We start from the raw sequence: 14703 nt of genomic DNA on the forward strand, positions 1-14703 counted from the left end.
AGTAAAATTTGACGTTCGGACAGTGAGAGTGTGAATGAGTATTTTGCTATTCTGTCTGGAATCTGGAATTTACTAATTTCGGGTAAATAAAACCATTTTATTTTGTAGATAATTCATAGAATATTTCCTAAAGTTTTTTCTAAAATTATTTGTATTTCGATGTATTGTGATATAATTCCGGTATTATGTTTTGCCGACGCTGACGTTTACTTGTTTGGTGTTTATTATTGTGCATTGTCATTAATTTTAAGGTTATGTTGTTAGTCTATTTTATCTATTTCGTTATGTTGGCGTGTCATTTTCGAGTGGATTAAATTTTAATTAATATTCGGCGATTATTACTATATATTGTTTTCTTCAGGATGCCATGAAATTTTGACGAATATTACAATGGTTGTAAAGTTGATTTTGACATGTTTACTCTGCTTGACTGCGATTGTTGGTGATATTGCTGTTGGAAGGTTGGAAAATAGCCAAATTTTAAAAGCTCTGGCCGATAACGGGGCACACGCAATAATTGGGGGGCTAACTTGGACAATTGTATGCGTGCAATTGAAACTTCACATGTCCATTGAGCTATTTTGGCAAATTTTAATATGTTTTGTAATGTCATCTTTGATAGACATTGACCACTTTGTTGCAGCAAAATCATTTCATTTAAAGGTAAATAGATTGTAAAAATATTGTTTGTACATGTACCCTTAAAATAATGCCAAATTCAGACTAAGAAATATTATAATACGCATTCAAATACATTGTTTTGTAAACCTTTGCCACTACTCAAATGTACATGCACATTCATTTGTTTGAAAGTTTTGATATTTGACAAAAATGTCCACACCTGCAAACATTGCTTTTAATTAAATGTTGTTTAGTCAGCAGTCCACATCATACAAATTTGAGTGAGAACAAGACAACATTCTACAATCAATACTACCAGGCGCTGCTCCTTCTGATTACCTACTACTCAAATTTTGCCCCAAATATGGCTACACCTGCTTGTTAGTCAGTAGGTACCTTTGTACAAGTTTCTATCTGCGGCTAAATATAAAAAAACATGGTCATTTACATAAAACTTTATTTAACATTTTCTCTGTGTTTTAAAAAGATTTTATAGGACTTTAAAACAGCTTCTATACTGTCTCTTGGTCTGTATTAGGCATTTTATCAATTACCATCAATCCTTTGATTAATTATCGTTTCAAAATTAACGAAGAATTGACTGAATTGACGAATACAGGTGGCCCTCGACTTTCGCACGTAATTGATTCCTAAAAATGTGTTTGAAAGTAAAGGAATGTAAAAAAAGTGTACTAAAATATTTATTTATCAATGCATATAATAAAGTTAACGAGGCGTGTTAGCAATCAGGTGTTTTTGTTATAAACTTGCTAAGAAATGGTTGAATACCATCATTTTACATATTTGACAAGGTGACAGGGAGCAGAAGAGCGAGGAGCGAATGCATGGAAGCGCACAGTTTTTGCATTATCAACAAAAATCTAAATTTTAAGAAATGTACGAAATAGCGAATTGTGCGAAAGTAAAACATTCGAAAGTCGAGGGCCGCCTGTCCCTACCTCGTTGTAATTTCTTCTTATGTCATAATTATTAATACTGTGATGTATATCGGGGAGCATGATGCTTCTAGCGACAGAATAGGTACGTATCTAGCAATTATATACAAAATATATTTCATTTAAATGATCAATATTTATCTAAAGGTATTAAAAACAAAGAGAAGTTATTTTTTAAATTTAAAAAAAAAAAAAAAAAAACTATTATTCTTAAATACGCGTTTGTCGAACCTACCTAGATTCTTATTAGTACCTACATCTTGTTTTAATGTAGTTTGATAAGTTCTTTCGAACGTTATAAACAGATTTTTTAAATAATTCATAAATAGATTTAAGTAATGTATTTTCTATTTAAATTGAAAAACATCGATTATTATAAAAAAAATTATGTAAAACTTTAAATCCTTTTTATTTATAGCGGTATTGTGACTATACTGAAGGTTTAAAGTGTAAATTATCAGACAATTGTATTAGGTATAGTGTATGTTTCGTATTCTGTTGCTAGATATTGCTAGTAGCATTAAAGCGCCTGTACACGTGCATGGATTTACTTGCAGCAATAGTGTGTATTTTAAACTATCTCGACAATAACTGTTTACACGTAAAAGTGCTGACTGTTTCTCAAATCTCATTCTTCAAGAGTAAGCGAGACGCAATGTTGTCATTTAAAAGTACTATTTGACAGGTAGTGAAAATGGATTAAACTCAAAATGAGTCGCGATGTAGTTCGTTTTTTTACCGGCACGTTCACCATTATCGTTCTACTGCGCAGGCGCAGATATCGATCTGACCAACTGTCGCGTGAAAATTCAGAAGCTTTCGAACTTTTTTGATTCATGCATACAATCTTGCAACTTGCATGCTAATACACATTTACACATATATTTTCTTGTTATGCCTGCGATAATGCATACTGTCAGCTGTAAATCCATCCATGGGAGTGTAAACGGGGTATTAAGCTCTGTTAAGTTGAATGAACTTGCCAATATGCAATTGACATATTTTTTTTATTATAAATTTTTTTTTTTTTTTTAATTTCAACGAATAATTCAAAGTTCATACCTACAATGAATAATTGCAACATGATTGTGAACATTGTAAACAATTTAATTACTTGATTATCCACAATTATTCTTATCACTAGAGGTGCAATATACATGCATTTCAATGATTCTAATCTACGCTGGATAATTAGTACTTTACAATACAATTACAATTAATAATTCAATTGTCATCTGGAACAATATTGCAAATGGCAAAATATTCATATGCTACTTATTTATAGAAAAGCTCCTATGTTCATTTTGTGTGTTCATTTTTCAAATTTCTACTAATTTGTCAATAAAATTAAATTCCAGATTATGCTTTATTAAGGGTTATTCACGTTCTGGTACAAAATTTGATTTTTCTACGCAATAAAGTCAGTGTTTGACGAGCTGTATGGCATGTGGCCTCATCCTATTGGAACCACATGTTTTCAAAATAGAAATCGTCCAATTCCGGCCACAAAAAGTCAGTTACCATTTGCCATATGCCTATAGCGGACACCATTGACTGTAACTGTTGCTCTTTCATCATTATCGAAGAAGTATGGTTCGATGATCCCTCTGGCCCAAAAACCGCACCAAATAGTAACTTTCGCAGCATGTCCTGGCCTATCTTGAATCAATTGTGGGTTTCCTTACTCCAAAATACAGCAGTTTTGCTTATTTACGCCATATGTAGAATTCTACATATTCCTCATCAAAATAGCCATCAACCTCAGACTCCACCTCTTCATTGTTGGCAAATCATTTACCACCAAGCCATTTTTTCATGTAAAAAAACGAACTACTCATTTTGACGTTAACCGATTTTCAATATGTCCTGTCAAATAGTACCAAAAATGACAACATCGCGCCTCGCTTACTCTTGAAGAATGAGATTGGAGTGACAGTCAGCACTTTTACGTGTAAACAGTTATTGTCACGATATTTTAAAATAAGCACTATTGCCAGTAATTCCATGCACGTGTACAGGTGCTATTAATATTAGATTTTTTTAAAGCCATATCACGAATTATCTAAATAAAATTCTTAGGTACTTAGGTACAAAGATGTTATATATTATTTAAATCCTGTTTAACGCACAAATAGATGCATGGTGATATTATGAAAACTGTTCACAACTTAGAAATGAATTGTGAATGAAATGATTTTTGATTATCTTATAATTTCTAGCAATTTATTTGGGACTGGGACAACTGGACATCAGAACAATTGAGCGCCGCACTGTCGAATGAAATAAATAGACATATGTTACGATTTTATACAGAAAGTAGACAAGGAATTTATCTACTACTTAGTGGTTTTAATTCATTTTGCTTAATTTTTATTTATTTTGCTTTTGCTTTGTTTTTTATTGCGAATTGAGAATTATCATGCCTGAGGCTTTATATAAAAATAAAAGAACTCTTTTCTCTTTGGAACTTAAACATATACACAATTAAATCTCTCAAAATTCTCATCAAGTATTGTATAATAAAATAATAATATTAAATAAATATTTTAAAAGTACCTATTATTCATGAACATCTATTTATTTTCGAATTTCATTCGACTGCGTGGCGCCCAGTTGTCCTGGTGCCAAATCGTCCTGACCCGTTTACTTATATTATTTTATGGTCCCTATTTATTATTTACATTTTTTTGAATTTGAAAATTGTGCATTAGGACATCCACTTGAAGTACCGGCCGTTCTTACACAATTCCTCGCTGGGCGTCTGCGTATCGTTTGCCGTCATTGGAATCGGGTACGCCCGCTCGTCTGCAATTCTACACACGTTCGGTTGGATCTTATTGGCTGCGTTCGCAAGCCATCACACGAGGGATGCCACTCGCCGGGGATATTGGTTTGCCCCTGCCGGATCCACTCCGCCGATCCACTACTGGGCATATATAACAACAACACTGTGTTTGCCATATATTATAGCATATTTCTACAGTCCATGGAAACCTAGAAGTCACCTTCCGAGTGCATTTAATATTGATAAATATACTTCACTTGTATAATGTAAGAACGAATCAGTATTGTAACGTGCATGAGAAATTTGATATAATTTGAATGAATGACGATTGGTGATTATTTTGGTTACAATGATAGAAAAATGTATCCCAATTTAATATTACATATTTTATATACATATAAGCGGCAGCTTGTCAGTTATACAAGTCAACCGTATAAACTGTCAAAACTGTCTATCAAGCTCTAAAAGTTAACACAGCCAAAAGAGGGCCTGTTAAAACATAGCACTTTTTGACAGTTTAGACGGTTAACTTATTGTAATAATTAACCGCCTCAATACATAAATATGATAAACTGCCGTCGATAGCTGCCTTCTGTATAGAACAGCTATTAATATAAAATACCACTTTATGTATTCCGGCAGTTAATTATCACAAGAAGTTAACTGTCTGTGCTATCTTTTCACACCGTGTTAACTTTTAAAGCAAGATAGAATACGTCAATTACATATTGAAAATTGAGATGCGATTATTTTGAAAAATAATTTACGTCACATAATAAGTGTCACTGTTCTGTTTTTTCATGTTCTGTTTTGTCAAAGATCTGTTTCTTCATGTTCTGTTTTATTATGTTCTGTTTATTCATGGAACCGGTGGCCAGTTATCAATTCAATTTAAATAATACTGCTTTAATTTGTATCTCGGGGCACATTATTGCAGACGTCTATACAGTTACAGTATGTAGTACCATCCAGTGGCAAAGACTCAATACTAGGCGATTATTTAACACCTACCTTGTTATTTAAAATAAATTTTAATTGCCTATTAATCTATTTAAATAATTAACATTCCATAAAATAATATAATTTGCTAATAGGCACTTACTGTCTAAGCGAGCAGCCTTGCGTGATCGCGAGGCAACTTCACCATAGAAAATATATGTAAAAGCCTCGCAAGTCAAAATGCTCGAGTCAGTCAGTACGCGAATTGCCCGAGGCAAACGCACGTGCCGCCTCGCCCGAGCATTGCCACAACCGACACAATTGTTGTCGGTTTATTGATGCTCAAAGGTGCTGCGCGCGGCTGCCTCGTGTGAAGTTAATGTTGTTGTGAGCTGCCTCGCGCAACAATTTTCACGAAGCAAATGCCTGGGGCTGCTCGCTCAGTCAGTACGCGCCTATTGACATCTGTCTGTAGGCATGTATTATAAATTGATTGACGACTTGGTCTACCAGAAGGCACATAGAAATTCCACTAATACGTAACGAGCTATAACACAAACAACCGTATAAAATTTTGTACATTTCACGCATACAACACATAAACGATTACACATGTATTGTAAAAAATACATGCACGCAATGTTATTACCTGAGGCTATAGGTAAAAAAGCCTCACATGTTTACAGTGATGTATTTTTGTATATATTATTATTCATTAATTTTTTCGCATGGGATTTAATGTAAAACGGTCACTTCTACAAAACGCTGAACTACAGTAGAATTTTTAGCCTGAATTCAAATTACGGTTGGGCATTACTTTTATTATATCCATTTTGGTGCGTATTGTCTTTTTATCGTGAAATATTCAGTAAAATACTGAAGATGAACAAAATCAAATTCAACTTCTGTAAATATGGCTATCTTTCAGTTACCTACCATAGCCTACCCACCTTCAATATGCACCATTCGCTACTGGTAATAATTAATTAATCCGCCTATGGAAGTATGTAACCAAATGATATATCACTAAAATGTTACAAGCAATTTTTGGATAGTAATTGAAGAGTGACATTCCAAACCGGCCTTAGTCCAAAATTACAAATTTTCATGTTTTGATGGAATCCGATAGAGTGTGTTGAGATCTATATTCTCACTAAAACTTATATTTTACAAAAAATCCTAAGTCTCTTAAATTTGATGTCGAAATGTGCCTTTTTTCTCAAAACAGCACTAAGGTAACGGTTGATTCTTTCCAAACTGGCCTAAGGATATATGCGCATGCGCAGTTGAACTCTTTTTGCTACATTTACGCTTCAAGCGGCCATAATATAATATTGTAACACGTCAGATTAGAAATGTCAGACGAAATATTAGAGAATTTGTGTTTTATAAGTTCATGTGCACATTTTTATTGAAAATGATCCTACATTGTAGTATTATTTGCCTTTTTTTTCTCAAAACAGCACTAAGGTAACGGTTGATTCTTTCCAAACTGGCCTAAGGATATATGCGCATGCGCAGTTGAACTCTTTTTGCTACATTTACGCTTCAAGCGGCCATAATATAATATTGTAACACGTCAGATTAGAAATGTCAGACGAAATATTAGAGAATTTGTGTTTTATAAGTTCATGTGCACATCAGTAAACTATTTTTTTATTGAAAATGATCCTACATTGTAGTATTATTATATAATATATTATTATGCTGTAAAAGTTACAATGTTTACCTTTTTATCAAAAAATGCATCAAAGTGAAAGAAATTTTATATAATTTTTATTCATTAATCATCCCAACAGAACTGTCCATGACCACATTTTATTACACAATCATAATTGTATACACAAAAGACACTAAACTTTATTTTATTGTGTCCCAAACTGTACTTAGTACAGACTTAGGGCCATTTTGAAAAAAAAGTCAGTTTTTGAATGAATTTTTTTGGAGTTTTACTATACTTTTTAAAGTTATTTATATACTATGTTTTCGAGTCTTTGAATTTTCTATAAAATTGCCAAACATTATAGTACCGAAAAGTTAAGAGGTAAATTGCAAATCACAAAAATATGATTATCTCAAAATCAGATTTTTAGACTTAGGCCGGTTTGGAATGTCACTCTTCAATTATGACCAGATCAATTATTCAAAACATCAGAAAAAATAAAATAAAATAAAAATTTTGATGACATTTAGGTAAACACCGAAGATTTTAGGCTTCATTTCTTTGCCATTTTACTGGTTCTCTTTCCCTTTTTCTAGCTTTTGATGCTATCACAGTAATGTCCATTATGTTTATTTATACAAATAACTGCTTTAATTAATCAAAAAATACCTTTAAACTTGAATTATATGTAGAGATGTCACAAGACTGTCAAACAAATCGTACTGGACACTATTAACCACGTGACCCCAAAGCTGAGCTACCATTGGCTAACTTGAAACAGTTTGTCTTTGAAACTAAATCATTGTGGAATAAGCCTCGTTTGGAAGTTTCACGTTATTTTGTATGTAAGTTTTTTACGATTTTTACGATTGAGGTTGCTACCTAAAAATTCTTTTTAAATGTATTTTTCTTTACATAATAACATCCAAGGTTCATTTTTCGACAATATTGGAATGAGCTGGGTTTGAAAATGGTAGCCTCAATTCTACCTTATAATTCTATAATAATGTTCTCCTGTTTTACTAATTTATATACTTTTAAATTTATTAATGTAGAAATTATATTTTTTTACTCATGTGAAACATTGTTAAATATCAATCATTTATATCTGTTTCTCGATCAACGGTCTATCTGTGATTTATAGATTTTATCTGAGATTTAAAATACATTCTCTTGACCACATACTTATTGAACAGGTAATAGATTAAATGTATTTATTTCCTATTACAATAAGTAACTATTTTGAATATTTAAAAAAGGTTTATTTTAATTTATGTAGTTATTAATTATTCTTTATAAAACTGTGTCTAACAAACTATACAGGCAATTTATTTACATCAAAAACATAACTAAATATTTAAGTAGTATTACTTTTAGGGCCCCATGCATAGTCATACTTATGTAAATACGTGGAATTATAAGTTATGTATTACTTGGAGTGTGAAATATTATGGAATGTTATTTAGTCGCATTTTTTTTCCAAGTAAAACATAACGTATAAATGATGACTATGCATAAGGCTCCTAATATTTTATATATTTTGGTCACAATTTTTGTTATAACATATCTTTAAAGGCGTACTCAGACAATGCTTTGATTTTCACTCACATCATAATAGTTTGGATTTACCTAACCTAACTATTATACTGAGTGTATCAGAACGTAGTTTAGTTGCAGTGTCAGCGCTCCCGCAAGTTACCTGACACACTAGATGCATTGAATTAACATTGGGGGAGTGGATCAAATGGGAATGCATCTTATTATTATCACCTTCTTTCCAGGTTTATCTATCTCTCTTATCGTTTTATTTCAAGGTACGCATAATCTATAAAAGCCCACTTTATTACATCAGTGTGACTATGCATTAGTCGGTATTGAATGTCAGAAACATAAAATCTATTGTTAACTGCGACAGTTTAACATTATTCTTCAGACAGTAGCCATGATGCATCATTTCTGCCGTCATTTTGCAACAGCTTTGTCTTAGGTCTGTTCCGCAGTAATGTGGCATTAATTTATATAATTTATTCCTATATAATATCTATTTTTCGTCTCTGCAAATCCCCTTAGTGTGGATTATAGTGGAACAACTTAACCTTGAAATTGCTCAGATTATGATTTCTTCTACTGCGCACGAATTATGTAGGATAGATTTAATTATGGTTACCTTTATTATTTCCGACTTCTCTTACATAAAACCTATTGCATTATTTTCTCTCGCTCGGCATCGTTTTAACTACGTCATATTTTCAGTCAAAACTATCAAACCTCACTGGTATGTTGTATGTTTATAGTTCTCATTCCACGGTTTAATTTTTTTTTAAATATATATGTATTATTTTTAACACTAAGCTCAATGATAGTACATAGTGTAGTGAAATAATTTATGGAACATTCGGTCTTTGAGAAAATCGTATAAATATATTGTGACCTAACAGGATCGAACCCAGAGCTCCCGGATGAAAGACTTGTGTCTCATGCACTTGGAATTGGGTATCAATCAATGCATTGTTTGAAGGGAATGTAATATAATAAAGCATATTTTTTATACAATATAAGACAAAAAAGCAATGTATATTTTCAACGTTTATTAAAATTTTAAGAAATTTGACATTTATATGTGATTTTTATTACAATAACAATGATAAATAAATTAATATAGATTTCAAAATAAATATATAATTATTTCACGAAGTATGTATAATAATTAATAGTATTTGTTTTATCTATAATTTGGAAGCTCTGAACTAAAACATCTAACATTGAAGATGTCTTTGGAAATCAAAAATATATTTTTTCATTCAGTGTGGAAATAATGGCAGGTACTTACACAATATTATTTAATAAATATATTTTACACAAATGGCTTGAAATATCGACATGTTTTATAAATAAATTATGTTTTCTTTTCAGAACAATGGAAGATTTCATAGAAGACCCGGAGAAATTTCGGCTGACCAACGTGAGTATGAAAATAATTCAAATATGATTTTTACTTCTATGTAGGTTGTAGTAACTCTAGTTTAAAATATTACACATAATACTCAAAAAGACATTGATCACTTAGCTAAAGGGCTAGATGTGAATTGTAACAAACATTTGTCTATCATTGTTGGACTACTGAATAAGCAATCGAACCATTCTCCGACTGGCATATCACGACAGTTAGTATAGTGCAGGGGTTCACAAACTTTTTCGACAAAAGGGACAATTATGAAATCAAAAATATTTGGCGGGCCTTGCTTTTGTAAATATTTCCTGTTTTTAAAAAACATAAAGCAAATAAATAATTTCATTATGTTAACTTATATTTTTAATTAAATATGCATTATTATTATGCTTATTAAGTACTTAAAAATAATATTTTAAAATTTATACAATTGTTCGTTGAAACTAAATCCTGCAATCTAGGCTCAAATTTTCTCACCATTCATTGTTGCCAAAGGTTATTTAATTTTAAATGTAATTTTTTATTCGATATGAAGAATAAAAAATAATATTAATTTAACATAAATCTCGCGGGACACATCAAAAAAAGTCACACGGGACACACTTTATGAACCCCTGGTATAGTGGAACAACTTAACTTTGAAATTGTATAGATTGCGAATTCTTCTACTGCTTCATGGGGTCAATTTAATTATTGTTACCGTTATTATTTTCGACTGCTCTTACATGAAGCCTATTGTATCGTTTTATCTCACTCAGTGTCGCTTTAAATACGTCATATTCTCTGTCAACTATCTTACACTTATGTAGTATATTTATAGTCACCTAATTTTCTGTATATATTATAATTATATTTTCAAGCTACGTAAATTACATTATTTCATATGACAACAACTATAGATTATTTACTATATCGTGGTGGCCACTGTCATGTGTAGATAATCCATGTGACTATTGTTATGGTCGACGATATGTTTAATTATATTTTTTTTTTGATTTGCAAGAAAAATAAATGTATATAAATATTCTTTTTGACACTACAATAAAGGCCATGAGGCCGAATGACATTAGTGTAATCAGTAATATAAGTGAACCAATCACAAACACCAAGACTTTGAGAAAATCACATAAATATATTGTGATCTCACCGGAATCAAACCTGGAGCCCTCGGATGAAAGGTCAGCGCCTTACGCACTAGACTACGAGGGACGCTTTTGATCATGTATAGTGTGCCATAGACAGATTGAGATTAACAAATCTACTAAGCTAGTAAGGTATATATATATTTTCATCGGGCTGAATCTATCCACTTCTAGATGAAGGCCTTTCCAAGCTGATTCTACTCCTCGGTCCTGTGAATGCATTTTAAGTACTTCCACAGAACTTAGCAATTTCATTGATCGGTTGCTGGGTGATTGGATTTGTCCCTTTGAAGATATATATTATATTACATTGAATCGACGATCTGATGTGGACCTTGGCATTCTGAAGACGTTTCTTAACATATTTTTTGTAAAAAAAAATGGTTTTTAGCCGTTTGCTCAACTTATTGCATCCATGTTTTGGATTAAAACACACATAAAAAAATTTTGCCAGGTGTGAGATTCAGATAATATATCAATTAAGATATCATTAAACCAGTTCTAACAATATAATGTATAGTGCGATATTAGTTTGGGTTAATCGAATTTCAAAATTGATCTAAGTATATGCATTGTTGTTATATATTATGGTAGAGTAGAATTCTGGCTAAGACTTACGACGGTTGATCATTACTAACGTAATACTGTAACGTGCTCGCTCGTACCTACTGTACGAAAACATTTTCTTGGCTAAGTGTTACAACTGTGAACTAACATGCTCCGCCTATTTTTAACCGCAATTCCATTATAAGCTCCTCCCATTTAGTAAACAACAACGCCTGGAAGCGTAGCCAAGAAGATGGTTTCGTACAGTAGTGTACGCCTAAAATTCGGTGGAGGTGTCGATTCTCAAAAGTCAAAACCTTTTGGCCTTATTAATATGCCACGTATCACAGGTTTGACCTCCACGTGACTAATTCCAAGTTTATTTACTTGCCATTTAATTTCTTGATAGCTGATCAGATCTCTCTATATTTTTTCAATTTTATTAATTCGTTTTCGGCCCGTTGAGCTCATTGTCACTGGTAGAAGTCGCCATTTCAAACTTCCTCTCCACTATTTGAGGGCTAATATACCCGGACCTCATCACGCTTCTTTCCGCACCTTCCTTGTGAGTGTCGTTCAATCTGCTCCTATACGGCGACTGTCGACTGTCTCTGAAGATATTATTCTGCTGTATTGGCGTTTGAATTTGCTTAGTATCTTCGCAGTACTCGTAGTCGTTTGCCGACAATCGGCCGTCAGGACTGAAAAGACTGTGCTTTCTGCCACTCTTATTTGTGGTTTCGTTAGCTTGAGTGGTGGGTCGGCTTTTTGCCACCGAATTCTGATGTTGAAGCACTTTAGATGGTGACTTGACCGCAATAGCCTTTTCAGCTTCTATCAATTTTAAGGATTCGTTGTGTTCCGGATATTCAATCACCTTCATTACTGATTTAGGACGTGATTCTTGTAAAATACCATTCGGTTTTAACTGATTATCGTTAACGATTAAAAAACTTGTCTTATCATCCATTTTTACTGTATCTTCTTTGACATTCTTAGGGTGTGCTTTATTTTCTACATTAGAAATTTTACTACCTTGTTTTTGAATCATATTCGGAGACAAACGATTACGATTGCTTGAATTTTTACTGTTATCTTCCGCTGCAGTATTCGATTCATCCAAACGCGGTGTGTTACTTAATGATTCTTCAATTTCATGTTTGACTTTCGAGTTTGTCTTGCGAACTCTATTTTTTTGAATATTTTGCCTCGGTTTTACATTACGATCTGTTACCTTATTTTTTGTTATGATTTTCTCATCATTAGCATTGATTGATTTTTGTGTTTTTAACACCCTCTTTTTCGAATCATTATTTATATTTTCATTGGCCGTATTAACTGTCTTTGTCGGTTTCTTAATTGCCTTCACCGGTGATACTTGTTTTTTTTTTGGGCTAAAGATATTTGCTGCTTCTGGATTTTGATTGATGGCAACATTATCGAAATTATTTTCAAACATTTGATTATCTAAACATCTGAAGCTTTCATCATTGTGTTCGAAATACCCTGGAAATTAAACAATAATTAATTTCATAAATAAATAAGTTTCAGTAAACGAAAGGATTAATGGTGGAAAACACAGTATAAAACCACACATCATAATGAATAAATGCAGACAGAATCAAACAATGCCACATTGTGCACATTCCATTCTAAATGTCAAAACTTACCCACCTAATTTATCTCCTAATTTACCATAGACCAGTAATAAACAAAATATCAATATAAATTTACTCTATAATATAAAAATAATATTATAATGTAATACAACAATTTTGTGTCACATTTTTATGCTAAATTATTGCCCACTTCACGTATACCCACAGACTTGAAATTCGGTACACAGGTACTAATGTAATGACAATACAATTGATTAAAATTTGTGGTAATCAAAACAAGTGGTCTCTACACAGACTAACTTTTTTATTAATGATCTTCACTAATAGCACGGATGGTTCCAGATAAAAATATAAGAAAACCATGGGTGTCATTGATCTACTTTTTGAGATAATGGAGGTTGTGTACAGGTATAACATTTGTATTCATCATTGGATTATTCAATTTACCTGGTTTAGGAGTTGACAAGCGAGGCTCTGTCATCTCCACCTCCTCTTCAAGCTCATCTAATTCTGCTTCCTAAAATAAATATTTATTACTTTCTTAATAATTTTAAACACTTAGAATGCGTTCTTACTCATAGTGAATACTTTAAATAGTATGGTTGCTGATGGCCATAAAAAAATAGATATACAATTCAACACACCTAATTAATTATGTAATTATGGAGCTAGGTAATATTATAATTAACACAAACAAGCCAAAATCAGTATCTAGAACGTAGTACAACGATAGTGGCAAACTTGCCAGAAAAAATATGAACTACGCCGCGCAGAGCATTTTGACGTTCATCAATTTTTACAACCTATTAAATAGCACCATACAATGATAACATTGCATCTCGCTTACGCCTAAAGAATGGGATTGGCGAGACGCCCAACACTTTTGCATGTAAATAGTTATTGTCGCGATAGTTTAATTTACACACTATTGGTGCCAGTAAATCCATGCACGTGTACGGGCGCTATTGGTTGCAACTGTCATTAAGCTGGCTCTCACATCTAAACTCGCCTCTTCTGCTGCACAGCCATAAATCAAACCATCCAAGAACGTCAATCTGGTATCGCATATGAAGACCACGCACATACCTAGCAACAGTCGCACGTAACCTTCGAAACGTATAGATATTTGGATGTGGCGATCGGCGAGCCGGTATAGGAATGACCAATTCGTAGGTGCTTGTATGCGTCCTGGCATCTTCGACTCGCAGCCCGAGAAGCGTGCAACTTGCCAATTAACAATAGATGTTTTTATATATTGAAAATTGATCTACTGAAAAGCTAGGTGAAAAATACCAAAGATACTTACAATATTTTGCAAGAAATTCTCTTCAACATTGTTAAGATTTTGATGGTGACTTGGCTGTTCGATAACAGTCTTTAAGACTTCCAGTTGTAATTTTATTCGCTTTTTAGAAACCTTAAACAAAAATCGACATTGTTACAAAATAATTATTCAAGCCCTTGGTAACATTAAATCTAAAT

The 14703-nt window shown here is 32.5% G+C and overlaps 3 protein-coding genes across 3 annotated transcripts in view; 2 read left to right on the forward strand and 1 right to left on the reverse strand.

The window, feature by feature from the left end:
- The window catches only part of LOC147075608 (putative RNA/DNA demethylase ALKBH6), a 25377-nt gene continuing 10674 nt past the window's right edge, over positions 1–14703 (forward strand). Inside the window, exons 1-2 of the mRNA XM_085941918.1 lie at positions 1–82; positions 9878–9926. Of these exons, the coding sequence (XP_085798044.1) occupies positions 9882–9926 (45 nt within the window). The 5' untranslated portion in view covers positions 1–82; positions 9878–9881. The remainder of the gene's footprint in view (positions 83–9877; positions 9927–14703) is intronic.
- On the forward strand, positions 235–9813 carry LOC147075609 (transmembrane protein 267). The gene is made up of 3 exons (XM_085941921.1): positions 235–663; positions 4289–6366; positions 7436–9813. Exons 1-2 carry the CDS (start codon positions 391–393, stop codon positions 4625–4627), a joined length of 612 nt encoding a protein of 203 aa, XP_085798047.1. The 5' UTR covers positions 235–390; the 3' UTR covers positions 4628–6366; positions 7436–9813.
- Positions 12045–14703, reverse strand: part of LOC147075610 (uncharacterized) — a 6789-nt gene continuing 4130 nt past the window's right edge. The window contains exons 6-8 of the mRNA XM_085942332.1: positions 14528–14638; positions 13669–13738; positions 12045–12436 (exon numbers count right to left, since the gene is read on the reverse strand). Coding sequence (XP_085798458.1) covers positions 12045–12436; positions 13669–13738; positions 14528–14638 — 573 coding nt within the window. The remainder of the gene's footprint in view (positions 12437–13668; positions 13739–14527; positions 14639–14703) is intronic.

Source organism: Rhyacophila brunnea, unplaced genomic scaffold (assembly GCF_057557595.1).
Source record: "Rhyacophila brunnea isolate RB1 unplaced genomic scaffold, BYU_Rbru_1.0 scaffold_14, whole genome shotgun sequence".
Classification (NCBI taxonomy): Eukaryota; Metazoa; Arthropoda; class Insecta; order Trichoptera; family Rhyacophilidae; genus Rhyacophila; species Rhyacophila brunnea.

Excerpts from the sequence above, each read along its gene's own strand:
- LOC147075609 (XM_085941921.1), top strand. The coding sequence starts at position 391 with ATGGTTGTAAAGTTGATTTTGACATGTTTACTCTGCTTGACTGCGATT. Across the intron at positions 664-4,288 it reads CAAAATCATTTCATTTAAAG|GACATCCACTTGAAGTACCG; the intron begins GTAAATAGATTG and ends ATTGTGCATTAG.